This window comes from Lagopus leucura, unplaced genomic scaffold, assembly GCF_019238085.1.
Source record: "Lagopus leucura isolate 7727_CA_CO unplaced genomic scaffold, USGS_WTPT01 Super-Scaffold_100043, whole genome shotgun sequence".
NCBI classification, from domain to species: Eukaryota; Metazoa; Chordata; class Aves; order Galliformes; family Phasianidae; genus Lagopus; species Lagopus leucura.
Window position 1 is genome coordinate 1,811,623 of NW_024962290.1, and position 25,979 is coordinate 1,837,601.

General features: G+C 56.3%; 1 protein-coding gene across 1 annotated transcript; it reads right to left on the minus strand.

Moving 5' to 3' along the window:
• Window positions 1-269: 269 nt before the first annotated feature.
• On the minus strand, window positions 270-11,612 carry WNT2B (Wnt family member 2B). Its single transcript, XM_042884440.1, has 5 exons — window positions 11,352-11,612; window positions 4,008-4,228; window positions 2,356-2,633; window positions 1,795-2,059; window positions 270-1,351 (listed from the first exon to the last, which is right to left on the minus strand). The coding sequence occupies exons 1-5, from the start codon at window positions 11,513-11,515 to the stop codon at window positions 1,122-1,124; spliced, it is 1,158 nt and encodes a 385-aa protein (XP_042740374.1). The 5' UTR covers window positions 11,516-11,612; the 3' UTR covers window positions 270-1,121.
• Between the last annotated feature and the right edge of the window lie 14,367 nt (window positions 11,613-25,979).

Here is a 25,979-nt window from a genome sequence, read left to right on the forward strand (position 1 = left end):
GTTTGGGTGTTGTAAGGGAAAGATGTGGGAGCAGATCTGGTGCCTCCTGCCTGACCCAGCGTTCTGCCAGTCCTGGAGCACAATGCTGCTGGGAGGATTCCCCGTGGGATTTGGACACCGAGGCGCTGCTGTGAGGGATGAGGGGTGAACACAGGGGGTGGCTGTGCCCTCGGATGGGGGACCTGGGGCAGGAGGGACTGCTGCAGTCACATCCCATGGGGTTGGAAGCACAAAGCAGAATGCAGAAATTCAAAAAGCAAAGAACATCATTTTCTGATATAGGTTTATAATGAATTTTGACTTAAAATAATAAGCAGTATACACCACATACAAGTGAGTTTTACAGAGAGATGCTCTTGTATCCGTCAACTTCCAAACCTACCAGTAAGTTCACAGATCTCGTTTGCTTTCTCTAACGCTTTGTCTGCAAACTTCTACGGCCTTCTTCTGTAGCCTTTGTCTTTTTGCAGTCGTTCAGGCTTCAGCTGACAGTTCACAACTCCGCTTGTCATCTTCGCTGGGACACAGGGAGAAGACTCTGCAGAAGTTGCTCAGCGAGTGTCAGTAGTGCAGTGGGGACAGCGTGCCAGGGCTGCTCGAGGGAAGCATGGAGATACGGAGCTTTCTGAAGACTTTGCAACACCCTTCCTCTGGCCTTGCAGAAAGGTAAAAGCAAGAATGCTGTCTGCGAGAGTGTATTATTCAGAAACAGTCGGTTTTTTGTTGGTTTGTTTGTTTTTTTTTTTGCTGGTGAAACTTCAATGTAAAGTTGGGAAGAGGCAGCGTTGCTCCATCACTGCATCCCAATGGTCAGTCCTCTCAGTCTGTGTCAGTTGCACTGTCCCTCCGAGAAGGGAACGACGGCAGCAGAAGTTTCACAGTTGAAGCGAGGTTGGCTGCCTCCTGGGAACGGGGTTCTGTTTTGCTGAGCAATAAAGGGTCCACAGCACCTCCTGGGAAATGTAGTCCTTTCGTAGTGCTTTGCAGAGTTAATTAATTAAATAAAAGCCATGCAGTCAAACTACAGCTCCCAGAAAGCGGCGGCCCACAGGGCACAGGTGTTTAAAACTGGAAAAGGTTCGGAGGGGGGTTTTTACAGCCAGGTTCTGCCACTCGTCTCCTCAGGTCTGGTCCAACCACTCGGCCCTTTTGGGCGCTTTACACGTGTGCACATCCACAGTGTCCTCGCACTCCTTGCAGCGCACAGCGCAGCACCAGTGGAACTTGCACTCGCACTTGGTGACGCGGGTGACACGGGTGGTGTCATAGCCCCTCCCGCAGCACATCACCTCGCAGCCATCGGTGCCACGGGAGATCTTGTTGCATACGCGCCCTGCGGTGCCCAGTGAGCCTGGAGGGGAGGAAACAACTGGGTCAGGATGATTCCCCCCCTACAGCGTGCTCCCTGCGGCCCCCCCACCCGTGTGTCCACCACCTGGAGCCTCAGGCGGGGCTGTTTTATCATTGTTTCTGATGCGGTGTGCCCAGATGTGCTGTTACGACACGAGGGCTGTGAGCAGGCTGCTCTGCACGTGCTTACTCTGCTTTGTTGCAGGTGAGCCTTGCAACAGCAGGAGTCTCCGTGCTGCCCTCAGTGCCTGGCCTCAACTGAGGAAGCAGTGATCCATCTGGACCGAGGCTGCTGGGGGCTCCTTCCCCACTCACTGAGCATCCTGGCCCCAGGGATGCTCCAAGAGTCATAGAGCTGCACCCCTGGGGGTTGCAGGCCATCGGGGGGGGGGGGGGGGGGCAGGGAGAGCTGCTGTGGGTGCCTATGGGAGATTTTGGCTGTACCTGCTGACTTGTCCATCACGCAGTAGTCGGGTGAGTTCTCAAAATACACAAGGTCTGTCTTTGTGGGCTTCCTGAAGTTCTTGTTGGCCACGGTGAAGCCGGTACCATCCTGGTTCATGATCACCTGGATGGCCCCATTGTATTTCTTCCGCAGGTAATCCCCTGTTTTCCGGAAATCCGACATAGCCAGCCAACAAGTCCTTAGCGTGCAGGAGCCACTGACCCCATGGCATTTGCACTCCAGCTTCAGGAAGCGCTTCACAGCCTGCAGGAGGGGGAGCACATCAGGACTGGGAAATGGTGGCCACAGCTAGCAGGACCATCTAGATGTATTGGCTGGATGTGGCTCTGGGCAGCCTGGTCTAGCGACTGGCAACCCTGCACATAGAAGGGGGTTGAAACGAGATGATCTTTGAGATCCTCTTCAACCCAGGCCATGCTATGATTCTATGAAAGGAGCCCCAGGGATGTGTTCTCCTCGGGTTTGTGGAGCTCTGGACCCTGCCCTGACCCCACAAACGCACCCCCAGCAGCCCTGGGAGGTGTCCCAGCCTCACTCACCATCCTGCCGCAGCGGTTGTTGTGCAGGTTCATCAGCGCCCGCGCGTCCTTCACTTTCTTCTCCTTGGCATCCACGAAGGCTTTGGCGAAACGGATGCCATAGTTGATGTTGTCACTGCAGCCACCCCAGTCGAACTCCCCGCGCTCATCCTTGGCACGACCGCGCTTCAGCGGGTCACAGCCGCAGGCCTTCAGCTCCCCTTGGCTGCAGGCACGTGTGATGGCATAAACCACCCCTGCCGAGGAGATGGCGTAGACAAAGGCGGCCTCCCTGCTGCCTGCGGGCACAGAGCACGTGGTGAGGAATGGGCTGGGAGGGGGCGCAGAGCTGCAGCTCAGCCTGGGGGTGTGGGGTGGGGGGGAAGCTGGGTTTTGGGAGCTGTGCTGGCCCCCGGGCTCCCCACGCAGCCCAGCGTGCCCCCCAGCTCTCTGTATCTCTGGTTTGAGTTCGCAGCTGGTTTTATAACGCTGTAAAAGATGCTGCAAATCAAAACCATGTTCGTCTTCTTTTGGAGAGCCTTTGAAAGCAACTTCAAAGGGAACTGAGCTCTCTCTAGGCCTGGCAGGATGGGGTATGGCGAGGAGCTTTCATCAGCCCCTGTGCTCATCGGCTGGGACGGGACGTGGGGCCGCAGTGATGCTGGGATGCAGGGGGATGCTGGGGCTGAGTGCTGTGCCCCAGTGCTTGCAGCCTCCTGTGCTCCTCCTGGGCTGCCCTGATTCTGCCCAGCATCCACAAAGCCCATCCCACGCGTGCCCACGTGCCCTGCAGATGGGCTGCTCCTACCACTCCCAGCAGGTCTCATCATGACTGACGTGCCCTGAGCTCCCTGCAGTACCAGGAAGGACCCCCCCATGGTGCAGCCCCAGCTTGGAGCCTGCAGCAGCGATGCCACCCGAGCCCAGCCTTGCCTCCCTTGCCATGCGAGGAACAGGGAGTTCCCACGTGAACTGCTGATTCCTGGCCAACCCTGCTCTCCAAATATTTATATATCCCATTACTGTTTACATACGAGCCTGTTCTCTGGAGGTGTCTCCTCCTTCTCCCTTCTCCCCCAGTGCTCCCCCTGCTCCATCTCCTCTGGTGCAGCTATTACAAAAGCAGTGGTGTGCGCCCATTACTGCTTGATTAATTTACAGGGAAGGCAAATCTCTCCGAAGCAGTAACCAAAGGCAGGGGGCACAGCAGCAGGGATGCTCCTAGCAGAGTAGTGGGGCACGGTGGGAGCTGGGACTCCCCCAGGGACACTGTGAGCTGGGTGCAGATCCCTCTTGGGTCCCTTTTCTCCCCACACTCGATGTTCAGGTTTCCTTCTGCCATAGTATCCAGAGCACAGCTAATCAGTTTTTGTTGTTTTTGTTTTTTTTTTTTTTCCCCATCAAAATGTAATTTTAAAGGGGAAAAGGTTGTTTTTCTCCATTTTATATTTTTCCACAAAGAATGCACGCACCTCACCTGCAGCTCTTTCTGCAAGCAAAAGCCACACACTCTAACTACAACAATTTCTCAGGACTCAGGGCATCTTCCCAGCTCTCTTGTTGTTGTTTTCTTGTTTATGCAGGGGAAGGATGTGAAGAACCGTTCCCTTCCTCCCCCATCCCAACTCACACCCTGCAATGGGGACACGGCATGGGCACACAGCAGCACCTACTTCGCAGCATCACCCTCCCAAAGACGGTGTGGTCCCGGTCCAGGGTGCTGCAGTTCCAGCGGTGGTGACGGAACTGATACTGGCACTCACGGATCCACTCCTTGGCTCCCTCCCCGACGGACTGCATGATGTCGGGGTACCTCTGGCACAGCTGCCTCTGCTTGTTCACCAGCCCTGGGATGTTGTCACAGATCACCCTCGCCCCCAGTGCCCCGATGTACCTGCAGGGAGAAGGGAAAGGTGTGGAGGTGCCTGGAGGTGCAGGCTTTGTGCCCCATCCCTGCTGCTGCGTGGCACAGGCGCCAATGCAGCGCTCAGGTGGAAGAAGAGATGTGAGCTTCACTTGTTGCTGCAGGCCTTGCTCGTGCTGCTAGCACCAAGCCATGTTTAAGATCATGTCCTGAAGATGGACAGCTGGGGCTGTGCTGTGCTGTGTGCACGCTGCCTGCATCCCCATGCATTGCTGGGAGCGGGCAGCAGCTCCATGCAGCAGCACGATGCACAACTGTGCTCGGTGTGCAGTGGGCAGCTTTCCTCACTCACCAGGGGGATCCTGGCTCTTCCTGCACCCAGCAGCCCTCAGGCCTGCATGGACAATGGAGACATGGTGGAATTTTCCATCCCCATCCCATGCATGCTCTGCCAGCAGCAGGCTGCTCTGTGCCGGGGAGTGATTTTTGCCACATACCACGAAGCTGTGATTCTGGCTGCAAGGGAAGAGGTTTGGGTGGGATTCAAATGTTTCAAACCCCCAGACTGGAAATAAGACCCTCCCTTTAATCACACTAAAAAGCAATAAACTTGGGCAATATGTCATTGTCTTTCTCTCTCTCTCTGGCCATGCTCTATCACTTCCATCAGCTTCAGAGATAGCTCCCAGGCTCAGGAAAGCCCAGCGAGCAAAGAAAGCAATGGGATCTTTGGGCCCCCCCCCGGGGGGGGGGGGGGGGGGGGGGGGGTTTAAATGCTGGCAGAAGCACGAGGTCATCTCAGGCTGGAGCTGAGGACAGCAGATGTGGCTCCCCACGGCTCTGCTGCTGCACTGGGACCCATGGGCACTGTGTCCTTGTGGTGGCACAGAGCAGGAGGGCAGCAACACCCCCCAGACCCAGAGCAAAGAAAATCTCTGGGCAGGATGAACACTGCGTGCTCTCATTGTCACATGGAGCTAATTACTTCTCCTTAATGCTCCTGCTAAATGTCAGCACAGAGAAAAATGGAGAAGATGGAGCAGGGCAGGATGCCTGCTTGCAGGAGCACCGTGCTGCTGTGCCTGGCGAGAGCATTCCCAGTGCTGCTGCTGAGCTCTGGTACCCGCAGCCCTACGCTGTGATAATGCACTGATATTGCACCTGGAACTGCCATGGCACAATGGGACAAAATCCACTCCGTGCATGGGAAAACCTCGGCAGCAGCCCGTGCTTCTGCTGCCCGAGAGCAGCTCCAGGGGGTCTGGTTCTATGAAATGGGGCGAGATGGAGAACACTGGGAAATCTCCTGCCAAGCAGAATTTTGGGAAGGGAAAAAAACAAACATTTGTTTTGGATTGGTGAAAGCATCCCTTCTGATCTTACTGCTAAAACGCTGTGATGTTTTGAAAGCACTGAAATAGGAAATAGAAGGGTGCTGTGAGAAGCTCCCAGTTGCTTTAGCAGAACAAGCTGCTCCATTTTTTAGAAATGAAGTCATGCCAGACATGGCAAATTCTGTGAAGCGCTTTGCTTCTGGGGCACCCGCGTTTATACAGCAGGAAAAAAACACCACAATGTCAGAAACACCCGTGAGAGTGCAGTGCCCATCCATCCCTGGGGACAACACAGTCCTGGACCCCCAGTGCCACGGACACTGGTGATGGAGGGGTACCTGCAGCCAGGAGGGTGAGACTGCTAATTGCATGCAGGTGGGTAACGAGCTTTGCTCTGCCTGCTCAGAGCTGCAGGTGTGCCTCTGGGTCTTCTGAGCAGTGTCTGCAGAGCTCTGTGCTGCTGTGGATCCCTCTGATTCCTGTTTCCTCTTGGGGTTCAGATAGCAGCGCTGTTGGGAGATAGCTGAGCCGCACCTCCACCTTCTCCTCATCTCTTCCCACGAGGAAGACCTCATGCAGCACCAGCACAGAGCAGGGGCTTCGTATTCTGCAGGTAAGTGCTTCCAGAGCCTGGGTGTAAGGGAGGGGAAGTAGTCCTAGCTTGCTGCTGGCTGCTCTCTGCTGCTTGGGGCCATGTGGCCGATGCTCTTTCCCAACAGGCTGCGCGCGCCGGCTGCGCCATGCGTGGGGAACAGGAGACAACTGTCACATGTTGGCTCCCAGTTGTTTTTCTTGCTCTAAGAGTCTGCTGACTTCTCCTCTTGTAAACAAGGAGAAACCTAAATTGCTTCTAAGATAAACATGCAAATCAGAGGCAGACGCATCCATGTACTTGGCAGCATGCAGTTGTGCTAACCCCCTCCCCATGCACGCCCTGCACTGAGCTGTGCTCCTGGGACTGCACACCCAGCTGCCCCATTGCTCCCAGCTCCTCGGGGGGCTCTTGCAGAGCCGTGTGGCTCACGTTGCATCTCTGCTCCCAGTCGAGGCTGCTCAGCAGCTCGGGGTTCTGCCCACTTCTTCTCTCCCTGTGGGTTCAGGGGGTGTCTGTGTCGCTGTGCGTTGTGCCACGCGATGTCCCCAGCAGCAGCTCTGGCTCTCGTAGTGTTCCAGAGTCCCTTTCCTGATTGCTAACTGTGCTTTTGGCAGCAGCCCCCTGCTGCTGAGCTATTTAGCAAGAAATGCAAGCTCCCACTGTGGGGAAAGCAGGGATGCACCAATACCGTTGAAGGTGCAATTCTAAATCAGATTGATAGCAGCTGAGTTCGGCACCAGAGGTTAAAGTGGGGGGTGCCCGTGTTTGGGGCTGCAGTAGAACAGAGTCGATCCCACCTGGAGCTGGGGGCAGCTCTGAGCACATCCCTGCAGCTTCTGTTCTCTTCCTTCCCACTGAGAGGATACGGAATCTGCATTTTGGTGGGAGGCCGAGAGCCCCCGGCAGCTATTGGAGACACCTCTTCCCGATAGGATCGGATCCAGCATCCCTGCCTCTTTATCTGATAAAGAGCAAATTCCAGAGGGCCTGGCAGCATCTCGCTCCTCGAGTGCTTTGCATAGTTCCTGCAGAGGCTGCTCTCCTTCCTCAGCTCTGCACGGTGCTGGGGGGGACAATTTATAGCCAACAGCACCTCGCTTTGGGTTGCAAGTTGCTATCGACATTTGAGATATTATTTTATTATTATAAACCCTGAGTATTTTATTAAGCCCCACTGGGAACAGGGCCATCCTGGCCTGCTGGAATTGTTAGCGCCTCAGAGTGATTAATAGTCCTAATTTCCTCACTTAGAGCCACTGCTCTGTGTGCTGAGAGCGTTAGTCTCACTTGAATAATTTCTAATATCATAATGCTGGGTGAGGCTGCTCCGAGCGACCCGGCCAATGAGCTTGGGAGAGCAGAAGGATTTTTTCTGTTGTCTCTCTTTTTTAAGAGACACTTCCTATAGGTGAAAGTGACCCTAATGAAAAATGAACTACAAAACACAATTAGGGTTATTATAACTAAGCGGAGCGACTGAGAGAACCCATCTGTTCCCAAACGCTGCCAGGACTGCCTCGAGGGCGCAGTTTGTTCTCCATCCCTCTGATGCTGCTCTAGGACTGATGTTTCAATGAAAGGGCTCCATGGATGGCCAGGGCTGGAGCACGTGAGGACAGGGGATGTCCTGATCACTGCCCTATTGTTGCTGTGACCATGCAGAGTGCGTCGTGGGTAGCAGCATGGGGTCCCTGAGCCCCCAGCACTGCCCTGCCTGCAGTGCACTGGGCTGCTGGGGTCTGACTGGCAGCAGCAGCATGCACTCCTCAATGAGTTCCGCACTGCAGAGGCTCGTGCAGCTCTCCTTCCCTTGGTTTAATTTCAGACATTCCTATTGATGCTATTTCTCCTCCCACACACCTCCATGCGATGCCTGCTCAAGTCAGCCCCTCTCTGATATCCCAGAACCACGTGTGCAAGTATCTCGACTTCTCCATCGCTCCCTGTGCACATCCACCCAAACCAGGACTCAGCATTGGCGTGGGATGGAAGCAGCAGCAGCCACTGTGGTGTCCCTGTGAGCAATGCCCCAAAAAGTTGAGCAGGTGCCCAGGCCGTGCTCCTGCTCCATGATGTACCCTCACGCTGTGTTTCCCTCCTCATGAGCCCTTCCCAGTGTGTGCACAGAGCTGAAGGGTGGCAGCGGCCACCCAGTGGGATGGAGCATCCCAGTGTGCCGCAGGTCCCAGCCTGGGGACGTCGCGTGCAGCCAGACCCCGCGCATTGCTTGACCCCAGCACGAGCCCACACTGCTCTGCTTTCCCCAGATTTGCTTTATCTCGTTGGGAGCGTGATGCCTCCCATCTGCTCCAGTGCCAGATGAAATCGAGTATTTGTAGTTTCCAAGGGCTGTGGTTAGCAATAAACAAGTTAGCTGACGAGGACTTGGCGCGTCGCGGCAGCGGGGGATGCGCGTGGGGCTGCGGGTATGTGTGAGGGTGGGGTGTGCACGAGGCCTGTGTACATTCGCCTTTAAGCAAACCTTCCATCCACAGCAGTGCGCTCGGCGGAGCTCTCAGCCGCGAACGAACCCGGCTTGGTTATTTACACGGCGTTTGTTTACTGCGCGGTTCGTGTTTATAAGCAACGTTGGCCCTAATCTTCCCAATCTTTACAAGGAATTTTGGAGGCCGTTCTCGGGGCTTTGCAGCACTGCTGGGCTCATGGCACCGTCCCTCCTGCGCCGTGGGCGCTGCGCTCGCCCTGCCCGGGTGCACTTGAGTGTAAACGGGATTTAGGGATTTTCCCATCGCATTCCTTTTTAATTTCTGTCTGTGTTTCAGGCGGTATTTTGTTGCTAAGTGACGTGTCATAGTTTGGGAGCTTTACAGTTTGGGTGCTGCTGCCCAGCCTGCGCCATCCCACACCCGCTGGTGGTCCTGGCAGCACCCGTTGCTCCTCCCCAGCACCCACAGCCCATCACCACGCACCCCCAGACCCCTCACCCAGAGCTCCCCGGTTCCTGGAGCTCTGCACGGCAGTGGCACCACGCCTGACGTCACCCAAAATTAATAATTTGCAGTTGTTTAGAAGAAACATTTGGTTGATATTTCCTTTCCATGTACTCCGATCAGAAGCGGCCCAGTTTTTTTCTATTAATCTACTTTAAAAGTTGACTCCGAAAATGAGAAGCATTTCCTCTATTTCCACAAGTTTATTGTGTGTGAATCCCTAGAAGAATTTGGCAATAATAATAAAAATAAGGAACGATGATGCACCACCAAATGTATTTACCGTAATATCAGTAGTGCTAGAGATGTGCTTGGAAGCCCATGGAAATCACTGCATAACTTTTTCCCAAACCACAGCTGCTTGAACCCGCTTTCAGTAAAGCTCAATCTCAGCTAACGGCGCTGCTTTATCAGAGCTGACACGAAGAGCGGAGCAGCGTTTGTGCTGGTGAAGGTTTTTCTTAGGAATGTTCTGCTCGACGGAAGAGAAAGTGCAATCAGCAGTGAACTGCTGAGTTTAACGTATTTGGTTTAGGGTTCCTTTCTTTTTTTTTTTTAAGGCACGTTACGTTGGACCCTGGGGCCAATTCTGCTTTGTGAGAGAGGCTGAAAGCGCCGTGCTTGGCCCCGCCGTGGCACAGCGTGTGGGGGGCACTGCCTGCTCAGCCCTGCCCGTTTCCCAGCACTTCTCCTGCTCCTCTCTGCCTCGGAGCCGAGGGCACAAAATGCTGTGAAAGCGGATCCAGTGCCACCCAGAGAATGCAGCCACTGAGGCTCAGAGCATGGCTGGTTTTGCTCCCATTTGTTGGGAAAAGCATTTGGAATTTGGGCCACCACTGTGGTGCAGTCACTTTGGGGAGAAGCAGGGTGTGAAAGTAAGGAAAACTGATGTTTTTCCTCAGGATTCTGAGTCATCGGGGGTATCTGAGTGCGTTAACAGAACTGCTCAGCTCTGGGAGATGCTGTGAGCCATAGCCTGTCCCCTTCCAGCAGCATTACCCCGTGTGCCCACCCCCGGCTCCAGCAAACCTTCCCCCCTCCCCTGCCTCCTTGGTAAGGACACGGAATTCTCCGACTTCTCTGCGATCTTGAGACTGCCTCGGCTTTTAGCATAGCAGCACCATCACCTTCTGCACAGATGTTGTCCCGTCTTCGCCTGCTGAGAGGGTGGGGGCTGATCAGGCGGCCGGGAGCCAAGCTGTGCGCGCATCGACCTGAGCCCCACCACTGCAGGCTCGCTTCCTCACCCGGGCTTTCAGACCCCTGTGGGCTCATCGAGCTGCAGGTCTCCTCTGGGCATTGCAGGCATTGTGTCCCCTGGGATCCTGTCCCTAGGATCACCGCTCCCTTTCCTTTTCCCCTCCCGTCCCGGAGCGCTCAGAGCCGCCGCTGTGACACACAGCGCTGTGCCGGAGCACCAGGAGGACCGGAGCTGCGCGGTGCTCCCAGCGCTGCACAACCTCAGGAGTGCCACCCATCCCCATCAATGTCAGATGGATTAAGTTAGATTAAAGACAGCTTCAGTTTGCTGATGGTGATGGTGCGTAAATTGGGGTTCTCCGTAAGGTTAATGAGCGCTGTTACAGGACGGGACGCTGAGAACTCTTGTGCAGCAATCAGTTTTCCTCGGGCGTTTCTGAGCTCCTGAAGCTGTGTGGGCTCACTTGAAAACTTCACCTTCCCTGTCTTCCTACCGACTCTCGTGTTGCATGCACGAATTTTAATTGTTATGAGGACAGGAGATTAATTTTGGAGAGGCCGGCTGGCTCCGCCGCAGCTCCGTGCGTTTTCTATGGCATCAACTCTGGCTGTGGCAGAGCCGTATCTTACTCAAACAGGGAGAGCGGTAATTTGGGAGCGGCTGAGAAGCCATCGCGGAGCATGAGCAATCCAGAGGCGTTTGGGAGATGGACCGCGACCCCAGAATTGCAGAGGGTTAATAGTGGGGCTCCGGCTTTGCCTGCCGCTCAGCCCCAGCCCATACCGAGGGCTCATCGTTCTCCTTCCCCGCAGAAGGCCGGGCTCGGGGCTCAGCTCCCGGCGAGTCCCGGCCCGAGCGGCCCCGGTTGTGTCCGTCCCCGATCCGCTGGAGGTGCGGAGGAGCTCTGCTCGGAGCCGGTGCGCGCCCGCAGGAACCGGGACCCGTGGGGCCGCTCTGCCCGATCGTCCGATCCCCGACCGTTCCGCAACCCAGACGCGTTCTCTCCCCCCCCCCCCCCGCGTTCCCCGGCAGGGAATCGCCGCCGCGGAGCCGTCGAGGCGCGGGCACTCACCACCACGAGGAGTCGGCGCGGGGCGTCAGGGCGAGCAGGATGAGCACGAAGGGAAGGCAAATCCGCGGGGCCGCACCCGCCGTCCGAGGGAACGCTCCGCACTCCGCACGCCCGGGGGCCACGGCAATCCCAGGAGACGCTTCCAGGCGGTTTGGACTGAGCATATCTCTCCGGGGCGCGGTCCAGACGGAGAAATGAGCGGGGACGGGGTCCTGCCCGCGCTTCCCTCGGGCGAGGGCGGTGCGGGCGCCGAGCCGTGCCCGTCACTGCCCTCCTTCGCGGCTCCCGGCTCCGCGCGGCTGAGCGAGCCCCGGCTGGGCCCCCGCTCCCAGGCGCATGCTGCCGCGCGGGGGGCGGCGGAGAGGCTCCGGGGGTCCCGGGCGCTCAGCGTGGCCGGCGCACCCCGAGCGGAGCACGGCGTGCGCCGGGGCCGGGCCGGGCCATAGAGGTCCTTGTGCGAAGGGCGAGGACACACTGGGGATAGCGGCGCGGGGGCTGTGGCCAAATATTGACAGCTCCCTCCGTGCTCCGGGCTCTCATTGGGCAGAGTCAGAAGCGCGGAGCCGCGGCTCTGGCCGGACCGACCCCCATTTCCCCAAGGGCACGTCAGACGGCCCCCTCCGGGCTTCTGCCCGCCGCCCCGCGGGGCAGCTCCGGCCGCCTCGCCCTCCGCCGCGGTCCCGCAGCGATGGATCCGCCGTTCCGCGGCCGCCCCGTCGGGGTCCACCGGCGAAGGGGCGCAGCACGGGACGCTCGGGGCCGCTGCCGGCTCCTCCGCGCTCGCCCCCGCCAGGTGTCACTGCAGGGTGCCAAACCGCCGCGCTCCGCCCGCGCTTTTCCGCGGTTCGGGCTGCGGGCTGCGCTCCTCCGGGCCGGGCCGGGTCGGGCTGCGGGCGCCCGACGGAGCTCTGCTCGGCACCCACCGCGCGGGGGAGGTGTGCGGAGCGGCTGCCTCACCTTGGAGCTCCCTTTTCCCTGTGAGCCCGGCCCGCCAGCCCTCCCACGCCCTGACGGTGAAGGCATCGGCCTTAAGTGGGTCGCCTCTCTCTCATTGTTGGCTCTTCACAATACGCCTAATTATTATTTGCCGGGACCGCAAATCTCGGTATCTGCCGAAGGGGGCTTTCAGCGGTGCGAGAGCCCTCAGCCTCCCCTCCCCTCTGCCCAGTGAGCTTTCTGCTCCTTCCTTCCGACTCCCGTTGTTAGAGATCAGACAGCGACTTCGCTGGCCTGGGAGAAACTGGGGCTAGAGCCTCGCGCCTGGTTATAATCCAATTATACTTCTGAAAACTGCAGCAGCAGAAAGCGAGTGCCGGTGGGGTGCCGTCCTTTTGTCTGAGAGCCTCAGTGAAATATTGCATTACAGCTTGTTCACGAAGCTATTGCGCTGAAAAGGCCGATATTTATAGGCTATTGTGGGAGGTTGGGAGTTCGTGCGGGAGCCCCATCAGCAGGCAGCTCTTTGGGGCTCGGAGCCGGGACGGGGCTGCAGCAGGACCGTGTCTGCCCCTGTCCTGCAGAGCCAGGCTGGGTTGTCGGTGCTGCTGCCGTTCCGTGGATTGTTCTCATTCAAAGAGAAGAGATGCAGCTCCCTGCACCCTGCTGCTGTGGGAAAGGCAGAGCAGGGTGCAGCCCTGGGGTTGGTTTGACTGCGCTTTGGCGCTGGGCAGAGCTCAGGGCTGGGCAGGAGATGCAGGCAAGGGGGGGTGCTGGGTGTCTGCAGGGGGCTCGGGTCTGAATGTAGGTGCTGGGCCGTGCCTTTGGGTCCTGATTCACAGCGCTTAACATCTGACGTGCAAAACGTCTCCATCAGCCTGATCCCTTCTGCTGATTCTTTCCTTGGCAGGATCTGGTTGGCAGCCCTGGGTGTCGCTTCAGCTGCCCCGGCTGTGTGTTGGGCTCTCTCCTATCAGTGGCCCATGGAGGGGCAGAGGCTGCTCTCGCTGTCCCAGCGGCTGCAGGAGCCTCGCATTTGATCTTTCACTCAAATTAGCAGAGCGCTTGGGATGTGTGTGTGCCTCATCGGCATGAGATGCCGGGAGTAAATAAACAAAGCTCTGCTTTCAAAGGCTTTCACGATTCATTAACTTCAAAGGAGCGGGTGCTCAGTTTCCCTAGCAGGTTGCTGTATTTCCCTAGCAGGTCGCTGTATTTATTTCCCTAGCAGGTCGCTTGCTGCAGCTCATTCAGGCTGCTGGAGGTGCCCGGCTGCTCTCTGGCCTAGTGCAAACACTTTGCATTGGCCACAAGCTTTGCAGAAGCCTTCCCACCCCTTCCCAAGGCACAGCCCTGCTGGTGAGCGTGGCTGTGCTCTGTCCCATGCTCAGGGCTCAGACTTGCTGCCCAGCTGTCCCTCCTTGGCACTGGTTCCTGCCTTCTTTGCAGGCACAGGTGCTGGGGCAGTGCCAGGCACTGGGGCTTTGCAGAGGAATGGCTGCACCTCCACCCACCCATGCTGGGCGCAGCTCGCAGCTCACCTTACATGCAGCCACCCCAGGAATAACTCTCAGCCTTGCATAATCTGCCACCTGGAACCTCAGTGGGGAAAATCACTGTCCCGGGGTAACCCTGAGTGCCAGGCCTGATGATCTTGGGTGAAAGCTATTTTCTGATGCAACAAAGCCCCTCTGTAGGTGCACACATGGAGAGCAGCAGTCCCAGGCTGGGCTGGGGCAGTTGGGGCCCTCAGGCTGTGAGTGCTATGGGTGAGCTCTGCAGACAGCACCGCTTCGGTGCAGCGATGGAGGCTGTGCTGTCAGTGCTGAGCTGCAGCCCTGTGTGGCTTCAGCACTTGGTTGTGAAAGGATGTTCTGCTCCCCCAAAGAATGGCCATCCCTGAACCCCCAGCCCCAGGCTGTCTCCCTGATGCCCACGATGCTAAGAACACGTCTTGGAGAGCTACAAATTCCCAAAGCGATGAATCGACCCTTCACGACAGCCTCCACCACCACAGAAGCAGGAGTCAAACAAACAGGCACAGCCAGCCCTTGGAGAAGAGCAATGCTTTGGTGCTGGTGGTGTTTCCTTCTCTTCCATAGCTAATTGCTTTGCCATCTCAGGCTAATTGAGGACCAGCTGCGTGGACACGCAGTGCCTGGCTTTGTGGTCAGCCCTTGGTGACGCCTGGGCTCTGTTCTTCACTCCATAGCCACCCCTCACCCTGCTGAGCCTGAGCTCCACGTGCACAAAGCGAGCAGGTTCTGATGGATGGCTGCACACCCGGCTGCGTTCATCATAAAGCCACCAAAGGCCAGAAATGGTGCAATATGCCTAAAAATACCCCGACCGCGCCGCGCAGCCCCGGTTTTCCGTCATCTCGCAGAGGCATCTGTGTATTGTGTGCAGAGTGAAGCAGAGCGTGCGGGAGGAAGGCAGCCATAAATCCTCCCCCCTCCCGCGTCCCAGGGCTGTCTGGCAGGCTCGAGCCCCGTCTGTCATCGGCGGATCAGACGGGCTGAAATTCGACAGGCCTGTGGAAAAACGCGGGGTGACATCACGCAGAGACACCAAGCCACTGATTAATCTCCAGGGTCAGTGGCTGCTTTATTTATAACCAGGCGAGTGGTGGAGGTGGGTTTTTTTGTTTTCTTTTTTGGCAGGGAGGAGTGCTGGAGGTGAGCGGTGCGTGGGCTCGTCCTGCACCACTGGGTGCTGCCATGTTCCCAATGGCTGCGGGCAGCCCCAGAGAGGACATCCCCAGCGTGGCCAAGAAGTTGCCTTGGCACTGCTGTGCCCCAGCCTGGTTTCATGGCCCCGTGGCTCCCAGTGGCTCTTTTCCCAGATAACCCAGGCAGCTTTGGGGTGGGTGACTGAATTGGAACAGACACACGTTTGGAAATGTTTTGCAAATCCAGGACTGCACCTCTGCTGCCAAGTGGGAAATGGCCAAGGGAAAAAAAAAAAAAAAAGCCTATCAGATGTGCTGCAGCGTTGTTTCTAAACGGAGAAAGTAAAAGGAGTAAGTTTCTGAGGGTGAAGTATAACCATTTCATTAGCACCAGGTGAATGTCTTGTCTTGGCTGCAGAGGTGATGCTGCAGAGCTGTGGGTTTACACGTGTCAGTGAAGACATCTACTGGTTTTTGTCCTTAACCTGTGCTCAGGCTGATGCTGGTGCAGGTGGGAACCACCAGGTTTCACCTCGCCCACAGGTGTGCAGCACATACAGCATGAGCTTTGGCTTGGGCATGATGTGAGCTGGGGCTGAGCCCCCATAGCTCACAGGAGAGCTGGGATGGGGTGGGAAGGTGGAATATGAGGAAGTGTGGATGGCACAAGCGTAGCTCCAAAGTAGGGCAGGACACGTCCTGCATATAGTTTCAACCTTATCATCAAGGATGGATGCTTGATGTGCTTCTTCAAGTGCTTCTTCAGTGACTCATAGATCCTGGATGGGCTCAGAGGACCGTCCTCCAAAATGGAAGGACGGGAACCAGGATCAGATAACAGCAGTTCCCGAGCTCTGTGCCTGCTGTGCAGTGCCCTGCCAGGCGGTGGTGCAGTCCTGGAGCTGAGCCCAGCCCGTCCTGCACCGCAGCAATGCCCAGGGCTCAGGGCATGGCTGTTCCTCACCCGCTGTGTGTGCCATAGGCAGCGCCTCCCTCGTGCCCCAGCTGGCTGGGATGAGGGCAATCAGAAACCATCCAGGATGCTCGTTAGGGATCCAGGCTCCGTATGGTGCCACACATGAAAGATGCTGCATAGTTCAGAGGTTAACTTTTATCTCAAGCTCAGCACGGAGCTGAAGAGTTTCAGCACTTTTTAAAATACCAGAAAAAAATATATATATATATAAAAAAAAAAAGGAGAGCAGAAATTCCGATCTCTGTTACATCGGTGTTAATGGAGAGAAATTGAATGGAGGTGTGTCGAAGCTTCTGATTTCCTCCCGTGTGCGATTGGACAGAAATAGCCCAGAGCATCTCAGTGCTGCTGCCCAGCAGGAGCTATTAGTGTTTCCTTCCCTTTGGTCGGTGCCTGTAGCACAGCAGGAGGAAAACAGGTTATGTCTGTGAGTGTCTCCATGGTGTGCTGTGCTGGATAACGAACTGTGGCTAAATTGGGGGAGCCTTTCAGGTGCCAGCCCCTCTGAGGAGGCAGGCAGCAAGCTGTGCTGGCAGCCCTGGTGCCAGGAGCAGAGACACTGCAGTGATAACCGTGTGCTGATGTGCTGGGAGCGCCAGCCCTTCTCATTCCTGGGTTTTCACAGTGTGAAAGCAAAGACACCGACACTGCTGTACAGGGGAGCTGTGAGTGAGAACATGTGGTCTTGTTGCTGATTTTATTTGGTGAACGCAAGGCTTAAGGATAGCAGCAGTCAGCGCACAGCTGGGCTTTATTTTAGGCGAGCAATGTGTGAGCAAGGTGAGGAAGCAGTGCTGTAATGCTGTGATGTCGGGATCGTCCCGAGCCAGGAGCAGTGTGACAGCAGTGCTGCGGGCAGAGGGAGTGAGGAGAGGGTGCTGCCCATGGGAAGCTGCTCCTTCTGCCCGGCAGATGAGGTCCGGCCGTGCTGCAGGAGCGGATCGGCGCCGTCAGCCGCTGCTTTGATCCCTGGGCAGCGTGGGGCTGTGCGGGGCCGGGGCTGTGCTCAGCAGATGGAAGAGGCTTTCCGCGTCCTGTCTGTCTTCTGTTTGATGTCTAATCCGCCCTCGAGCGCCAGAATCCTGCCGGCTGGTGCTGGGCTGCTTTGCTGCAGGCGATGCTGGTGCTTACGGGAGCTCAGCCACCGAGGGGCTGTGAGGACAGGGGATGCCCACAGCGTTTCTGCCGGGCTGTGTGTGCATTCACACCCCCCCTGAACATCCTTGTGCTGTGCCCTCCACGAGGTGGGTTGTGCAGGTTTGGATGCTGCCGGGCTGAGCTGAGCTCCCGAGCGACCCCAGGGAGTGCATCACTGCTGGGCCCCGGCCCTTGGCTCCCCACCAGCACACCTCCGGGGGGATTGTGCCTCAGTGCTTTGCAAATCATCCAGCAACCAATTCATCCCTGAAGTATTTTGGAGATGTCACTCTGAGAATGTTAATGGTGCGTGATCCACGGGGTCCGGCGTGCTGAGAAACGTGCGGCCTGGAGCAGCCCACGTGGGAGGGCTGCAGGGTGGGATTTATTGGCAGTGGGTCACACTGCCTTTCAGAGCCCACTTCCCTCTAGCACAGCACAGAGACCTGAGAGAGATACAGAGCCATTTAGCTGGCACGGATATCGTGCTGAAACTCAGTGTTTTCAGATAGTTTCCGAGCTCCCTCTCCCCCCGCAGTTCTGAACACAGTTGTTTATTGGAGCTGACAGCAGAAACACAAGCAGTTGTCGGTCGCTCCTGCAAAAGCAGCATCTATAAGTGATGGAATGGATGTAACCAAGCCAGCGAGTACTGCAGCACAGAGCTTCACGTGCATGCAGCTAATGGTCCCCAGCTCCATGCAGCCACAGCCTGAGGGCACAGCTCCAAGTGCAGGACAGCCCAGGACCCCAGGAGCAGCACCTGCAGAGGTGGGAGGGCAGCAGCACCCATGGTGAGCGGGTGCCCAGCTGCGTGCAGAACCCGTTGGTGTCTGCAGCCATTCCCCATCTGTTATTGCGCTCACTTGATTTATCTGCTGAAGAAATTCCTGGTATAAACACAGCATTATCAGAATTTTACTCCAGACTTGCCCCCTGGATTCCCTGCCAGCTTTTGCTGGTATTGCACTTCCGCTACAGCAACTCTTCAGTAAAAACAAACGCCGGTGGAAAGTTACTGGGGCCATGGGCCGAACTGAGAGGCTGTGCTTGGAGCCAGCCCGTGGGAAGGCCCTGGTGTGAGAGTACAGGGATCAGCTGGTGCAGCACAGTGGGAGGCGCAGGGACAGCTCGGCGCCTGCAGAACTGCATCCCAATGTCAGCCCTGGGCAGAGTCCGGAGCACCCAGCAAGGACTGAGCACAGCTTGCAGGCAAACCTGCATCTGCCTATGGGTGCCAATCCTGTTAACAGCTGGTCCAGGGCTGCTCAGCAGCACGGAGCTGCATTCGGTCACACTCCTCACGAGCACAAGGGCAGAGGCTCATCCTTGCAGGGCTAAAGGTCACTGGGTTGCCTTCAGCCTTATGGCTGCAGGATGGCCCAGGCCAGGACTGTGCAAATCATAGCCGTGGAAATGCTCCATTCCTGGCTTGGTTTTGGAAGCAGCACCCATTGGTTCTCCCTTCCATGCGTTGTGTCCCCACTGCCTCCTCCGGGGCTGAGGGCTCTGGGCTGGGCAGTGCAGCAGGATGGAATGCAGCTGCTGATGGGCCCTGCAGTGGGCACTGCACACGGGAGCAGTGCTGACAGCGGGCACTGCGTGATGGCTGTGGTTTGGTTTTGTTTCCCCCTACCTCTGCTCTTTTCCTTTGGAACCAATGAAAATCAAAGCCATCCATCAGGAGGAGGAATCTGATCCCACAACTGAGGAAAGATCTCTTCTTGGGCTGTTCCCGGCTCATGGACTTGTGTCAGAGGCAGACCGTGTTCTTGCAACCCGCCTGGCACCCTGCAGCTCTCCTCAGATTCTGTGCTGCAGTGCTGCAGTGTGAGCCAGCATCCCTGGGATCGCTTCATTCCGTTAAGAGAAGAACTGAGCAGCGCACGCAGGAAGGGTTTCCCTTGCGCCTCTCTTAATGTCGCCGACTAATCGCTGTCGTAGCACCGCGGTGGCCTGCGAGGGGCCGTGCGGTCAAACACCGACAGCAGAGAGGAGGACAGGAGCTGCGCGGTGCGGTGACACGCGGGATGTCCCGTCCCGCAGACGGCCGCGCAGCGCGCTCTGCCGGCGCCTCCGAGCACGGGCGGTGCGGGGTTCTGTGCCCGCTGCCCAGCGCCGTCCCGCATCGCCCCGCACCGCCCGTCAGAGCCCTCCTGCAGCCTCGCGGTGCTGCGGGTCTGGCGGGAGCCAGTTCCCTATCCGAATCGTTGTGTTCGGGGTGTTCTGGGGAAGAAATGGCATTCGAGGAGCCGGAGGTGCCACCGCATGCGGGCTGGAGGACAATTCCCCTGCAGATCGGCAGCGCGCGGTGCTTTTCAAAACAGGAGTTGATTTTATTTTATTTTAGCTAAAGCAGCTGCGGGACATTTCACTGCATCAAGGATTCCCCCACCCTTCCCTCCCCTCAGGTATTCTGGCACAGCAGGGCAGCTTTCCGCACAGATTCCCTGCAGCCCTTCGCGCAGCTCTCCCCTTCTCCCCTCCCCGAGCAGCTCTCCAGCTGGGACGGCTCTCCCGCACCCCTCCCGGCCCGCTGTCAGCGCACTGTCCTCCGCTTGATCTTCCCGGAGCCTCTCGGCCCCGCTCTGTGTTTACTCGGCGATCCGACGGCCGTAGGAGATGGACGCGTGGCACACGTGGGAGCGCCTGGCCCCGTCTCTTGCAAAGCCCCCGTGTGTCGGGGGGGGTCGCGGGGCGCTGCGGGATGGCGCAGGCGCGGCTGAGACCCGCAACAGTCCGCAGCCATCAGTCGCGGGCGCGAGGGTTGTGTTTGTTTTTGTAATCCCCCCTTTTTTTTAATTGTGATTTTAGCGGTGGTGAAAGGTGCTGGATTGACAAGGCACGGAGACGGAAAGGCCTCTGGGATCCGCTGAAGTTTACATTTACAAAGGACACAGAGAATAAATAGAAGACAGTGTTTAGAGTCCTCTGTAGACACTTCAGACTTGCTTATAATTCTGCAGCAATTCCATCACCTCTGAAGTGATTGATGCTCTCTATAAAGTCGTGCCTTAAAACATTTTCCTACGTGTCAGGGAGAGAAGTTTATGACGCTGTACTGAGGGCAGGCTGGAGCTGTGTGTCAGGGCTGCCTACCTGGGGCAGCTACAGTGGAGCTGCTTTCACACACCTTCATCCAACCGTTGTGTTTTTCTTCCTTTTTTTTCCCCTGGAAGCTTTCATTTGCGTTCTGTGGAACAACAAAATGCGCCTGATTGAACAGAAAGGAAATTCTATTTTCCTTTCCATCTCTGCATTTATTAAGAGGCTGCTTTGGGGTGGAGCTGCTTGCGTTGGTTTGGGTGTGAGGAATTCTTTTTGTTGATGTGAGTGGAGACTGCAGTGAATGTGATGGAGACATTCAGCAGTGCTGATGGGGCAGCTGGGCGAGTGGGAGCTCCCAGCCCCTCACTGCGGGGTGAACATGGGACCAACCCACACTCATTCAGCTCTGTGGGCTCCTGAAGCTTTCGGGAAGGCTGAATCATCTGTGCTGGGTGCAGGTTGGATTGCTGTATGTCTTCCCCCCCATTCCCAGTGGTTTCTCAGCAATGGATGTTCCCTCCTCCAAAGCCAGCACCCAAATATACTCCTTGCACTCTGTGTGTATCTTAGCAGTCAGCATTTCCACTCGTGCTCATCCACTGAGCAGCATCACCTCCGCTGTGGGCTGTGTGTCCAGATGGGCAGCAGCAGCAGCAGCAGGGAGGTTCCCAGGGCTGATCCTGCAGGCTGATCTGAGCCATCCCACCCATGCTGAGCCGTTCACCTGCTGCTCTGCTCCGTCCTCAACACTGAGTACAGCAGCTCCTGGTGCAGCATCAGCGTGTGCATTCTGCCAGGCAGGCACGTGGCACAGGCAGTGCTTTCTTGCTGTGCCTGCCTACATCTCATCCCTGTGGTAATGCTGCAGAGAGAACCTGATGTCAGTTCAGCTCCTTGTCTGCTAAAGACCGTCCCTTCTCCGTTTTCATGCCGGCTTCGCCTTTTTTCCCCCCTTTCCCTTCCACAATGCCCTCAGGTAAAAGACAAATTGCAACGTATAAAAAATGACCCCCGTCACTAAATTTGAACCAGAGGAGATAATAACAGCCCGAACGCAGTGCTGGATTTATGTGTTTCTCTGCAAAGGACCCCCTCCTCTAATGACAGCCGAGGAGCATCTGAAGCAAATTGAGGGGAGCTTTTTGTACGGCACAGATCTTCCAGCAGGGTTTGCTGCTCCCAGGGACATCTGCAGGCCGCATGTTGGATTTTGGCAGCTCCTTCACCCATTGTCAGCCAGTTCCACTGCATTAGCTGGTAATGGATAGAAACGTGTCTGCCAAGCTGGCCCATGAGCGTGGGGCTGAGGACAGATGGGAGCATCCTGCCCACGGTCTCCCATTGGTGTGGGGCTGAGCTGGGGCAGCACCCTGTGCAGTTGCCCAGAGGGGAATGTCTGGGGTGCTGGCAAAAAAATGGAGCTGAAATGGGGGCTTGATAAAGGCATGCATAGACGGGAATGGGAAGGAGAGGACTGAACAGTTCAGGGCACTGTAAGTGCTTTGGTTTGAAGGGCTGTGAGAAGAGGGTTGCAGCTCACCGAAGCTGTGAGGTGCTCAGTGCTTCCTGGGGCTCAGCTGGGGCTGTGATGGGAGCACGCTGGGCTGCACTCAGGTTTGCACTTTGGTTTGCACTCCACAGCCTCCGCACACACCCCGAGGTGCAGCTCATGCTCTCATCTCCTGGCTGAGCAGGGACCTGACCTGGGAGGGGCTGGGAAGGCAATTAGAGTCTCTCCCTGCCTGCTAATTCAAAGCGATCTTTTTTTTTCTTTTTCTTTCTCTCTCTCTCTCTTTTTTTTTTTTTTTTTTTTGATTGTGGCCAACAACATGGAAAAATGTGAATGATGCAGATCAAAAAGAGGAACCAGGAAGCTTAACCTCTGGCTTGCGAGCTGTCAGAGCAGTGGCTCGGGGATGAGAAGCCAAATGTCAGACACATGATGCCTGCACTGCACTTTGGGGCTTAGGGGTTTCTTAATTATTTTTTTCCACGTTTCTTTTTTTCTTTTAATGGGCGGGAAATAATACTGGCACTTACATCTCAAGCTCTCTAAGCCTTCCCTGTGACCTTTCCCAGTGCCTTGTGTCAGTGCTGGAGCAGAGTGCCAACAGGAGCCCTGGCAATGCTGGGACAGGAGGAGGGGTCTCTGCCCCACAGCAGCCCCATAATCAGAGCAGGTCTGATTTTCCTTCCAGGGATAAGAGGGGTAGCAGCTATCCCAGCTGTGCTGGTGCAGTTAGCATGCAGCCTGCATCTCTATTTCTGAATGCCCTTTGCAGCGGGGAGGATGCAGTTCAGACTTCTGCAATTAGCTCTTGGCCAGCTCCACGTTCCTGGTAAACACCATCTGTCTGCAGCTCTTCCCAGGGCACGAGGAATCACTCTGCAGCCCTACATCAATCCACAAATCACGCATTGCACTACAGCTTCTCTTATCCCTGCGCTCACCTCTCCTCTTCCCAGCACTGTTTCCCCTCTGCCAGCGCAGAACCTGGGCTGCAGCATGAGCTGAACGCAGCACCCACAGCCCTGCTCCCTCTCCTCTGCCCTCCCCCGTTTCCTCCCAGTTCTCCCACTGCAGCACATTTTCTGATTTATGATCAGAATTCTACAGTGACCGAGGAGTGAAATCAGGACACTTTATAAAACATTTAATTGCGTTTCATAACCTCTTTCCGTAAACCATCCACGGGGTGTTTATAAACTTCCCATGTCTTGTTTCCTGGCTCTCACGGCGGCCGTGGTGCTGCAGTACCTGGTTGTGCAGGGCAGGAGGACACGGCGAGCAGTGAGGGCTGTGCTGGGGATGGGCATGGATTGTCAATGGGGAGCTTGGATGACAAGTAATGCATTTTTCCAAGCCTAAATTCCCATTTCCCAACGATTCAGATGGAGAGGAAATAACACACGGTGCTCCATCCTCGTCTCCCTGCTCACTGCCCTCGTGTCCCTGCTTCCTATCCTTATGTCCCTGCTTCCTGTCCTGATGTCCCTACTCCCCATCCTTGTCTCCCTGTCCTCATCTCTCCACTTCCCATCCTTCTCTCCCCGCTCTCCATCATCTCCTGCTCCCCACATTCATATCCCTGCTCTCCATCCTCCTCTCCCTGCTCCCCACATTCATGTCCCTGCTCCCCATTTTCATCTCTCTGCTCCCCATCCTCCCCTCCCCGCTCCCCATCCTCCTCCCCTAAGTCTCCATCATCTCCCTTCTCCCCATGTTCATGTGCCCACTTCCCATCCTCATGTCCCTGCTCCTTGCTCCTTGCTCATGTCCATCCTCCTCTCCTTGCTCCCCACCGTCTCCCTGTTCCCCGCATTCATATCCATGCTCCCCATCCTCCTTTCCCTGCTCTCCATCATCTCCCTTCTCCCCACGTTCATGTCCCTGCTCCCCATCCTCACATATCTGCTCCTCATCCTCATCTCCCCACTCCATCCTCATCTCCCTGCTCCTTACTTACCCTCATCTCCCTGCTCCCCATCGTCTTCTTCCTTCTCCCCATCATCTCCCTGCTCTCCACGTTCATCTCCCTGCTCCCCATCCTCATCTCCCTGCTATTTCTGCAGCTCAGAGGATTGCTGTCGCTGCCCACTTTCCTTGCTTGTTTGTTTTCAGCACAATATAAACAAACTGAGACTGCAGCAAAGTGCCGGGTTCACATGGAGGAGTCTTTCCACACACAAAGCAATGACAAAGTGATGGTTTCATGCCCCGGGATGTGAGATGTGTGCAGATATGTTTTACCCAGAAGGTCAACAACTTCTGACTGTCAGCAGTTCCCACCGCTGTGCTGCGGTTGTAACATTATCGCCAGCAAATGGCCCTCAGTTGTTACTTACAGCAAACAGCAAAAACAAACAAACCCTGAACCCGAGCCAAAACATCTTCTGTGGGACTCACAGCTTTTTAACTTCATTAAAAAAAAAAAGAAAAAAGAAAAAAGAAAAAAAGTAAATTTTCCTCGTCGGAGAACTGCTCTCATCACGCAACAGCACTTAGGAATATTATAAACACTGGTGTCAGTTTATAGGACTGCAGACATTTTTTCTGGGGCTCGTGTAGATTTCCCCTCTGGCGCAGAGCGGGGGCTGCGGGCTGCTCCTCTCCCTTGCCCCCCTCTCCCCCCCCCCCGGGCTGCAGTGCTGCTGTGGGCACTGAGCAGAGCACTGAGCAGAGCATCCCATCTCGCTCCTGCCTGGTTCACAGCTCTGCAAAGGCAGGTACTGCACAGCCAAGGAGCAGAGGAACCCCTGCTGGGAGGGATGGGGTTGGGATGATCCCCGAGGCTGAGGAAAGCTCTTTGCACATTGCTCTCTCGTTGCTCTTGCACATGGAGCTGCAGCTTCCCAGCAGGCCCAGAGCAATGGTGAGTGCAGGGAAGATGCAGGGCATCCTCCTGCTGCAAGACAATGCAAAAAAAAGCCCACAGTTATCTGCTTTCCTCTGCTTGTGAAGGGCTGCAAACCTCTGTTTGGCCAACGAATGCCCCAGCTCTGCAGCCCTCACCTGGCAGCAGAACGCTCAGCAGCCCTGTGACCCCACAACCCTGCACGCTCAAACCCCTGCAATCGTGCAACCCTGCACCTCACAGCCCTGCAGCCTTGCAGCCCCACAACCTCTCCCAGCCTCAGCAGACTGCTGGGAGAGCTGCATGCCTGGCAAAGGAGGGACTCCCACAGCGAGGGAACCGCAGCGCCGTGTGCTGGATTCGCTTCAAGGAATTTGCAGCTCCTCTCGTTCAGGCAGGTTCACGTCGAAGATGTGCCAAATCAATGCCAGAAAAATGGCTCTGCAGAAAGGGTTGGGGCAGAGATAGGTTTTAACCCCCTTCCCCCCAGAGCCCCACATCTCACCCCGCTATTTATGATACGGTGCTGATAGCAGAGACATTTTTGTAAGTCAATAAAACGGAAAAAGAGATTCCACCCTGGGAAGAGGAGTGGTTACTTTGAACAAACGGAGCGCAATGAAGGAGATCATTCCATTGTTTTAAGATTTCCATAACTCACTGTGCTTAAGCGCATAAAAATGTAGACATTTTGGCAATAAAGTTTGGGTAATTTTTGACAATGAATCAAAAATCTCTCCCTCTCGCCGCCCTCCCCCCTCTCCCTTTTGTTGTTCCTGACGGCAGCCGCCCCCCCACCACGTTCCACCCTCTCCACCCCATGTCCTCATGAACGGAAAAATGTCTTCAGCAGAAACCTCCCAGCTCTTCGTTGTGTTAATCTGCAGCATCTGTGCATCCGTGCCCAACCCACGGCTGCAGGTCACGCACAGCACTGCCTGCGGGTTGCACTGCAACGCATCGGGTGTCTCCTGATTTACAGCCTTCCCATGGGCCGCCCTGTGCTGCATCCACACCTCGCAGTGGCCCTGTGCAGACAGAGGCAGGTGCCTGCGGTGCCCTGCATCCCTCCCACCCCGTAAGGGCAGATCTGTGGGGTGCAGCACCTGCACCCCTGCCATGCAGCAGCTCCCAGAGCAGCTCCTTGCAGCTGTCAGTGTGAAGGGCTGCACAGCGAGCACAGATAGTTTCCACGAAGAGCAAAATTGTTTGGGTGAACATAAAGTTGTTTTGTCAACATCTGATTGACTCTGGAAAACCAGTTTACTGCATGGGGTGGGGAACTGCAGTGCATCTCCCTGAGCTATCCACAATGCCCCTTCCCCCTATCCTACCATGCCCCTGCTGCACACTGCCTCCAGCCATGAATTGGCAGCCCTGCCCTGCACTGCACAGCATCACACTGCACTGCACTGCATTGCACCACATCACAAAGCATCACGCTACATTGCACCACACTGCACAGCATCAGAGCACACTACACTGCATGGCACTTCATTGCACAG

Excerpts from the sequence above, each read along its gene's own strand:
- WNT2B (XM_042884440.1), bottom strand. The coding sequence starts at position 11,515 with ATGCTCAGTCCAAACCGCCTGGAAGCGTCTCCTGGGATTGCCGTGGCC. Across the intron at positions 4,229-11,351 it reads CGCGCCGACTCCTCGTGGTG|GTACATCGGGGCACTGGGGG; the intron begins GTGAGTGCCCGC and ends TTCTCCCTGCAG. Across the intron at positions 1,352-1,794 it reads CGTGATGGACAAGTCAGCAG|GCTCACTGGGCACCGCAGGG; the intron begins GTACAGCCAAAA and ends CCTCCCCTCCAG.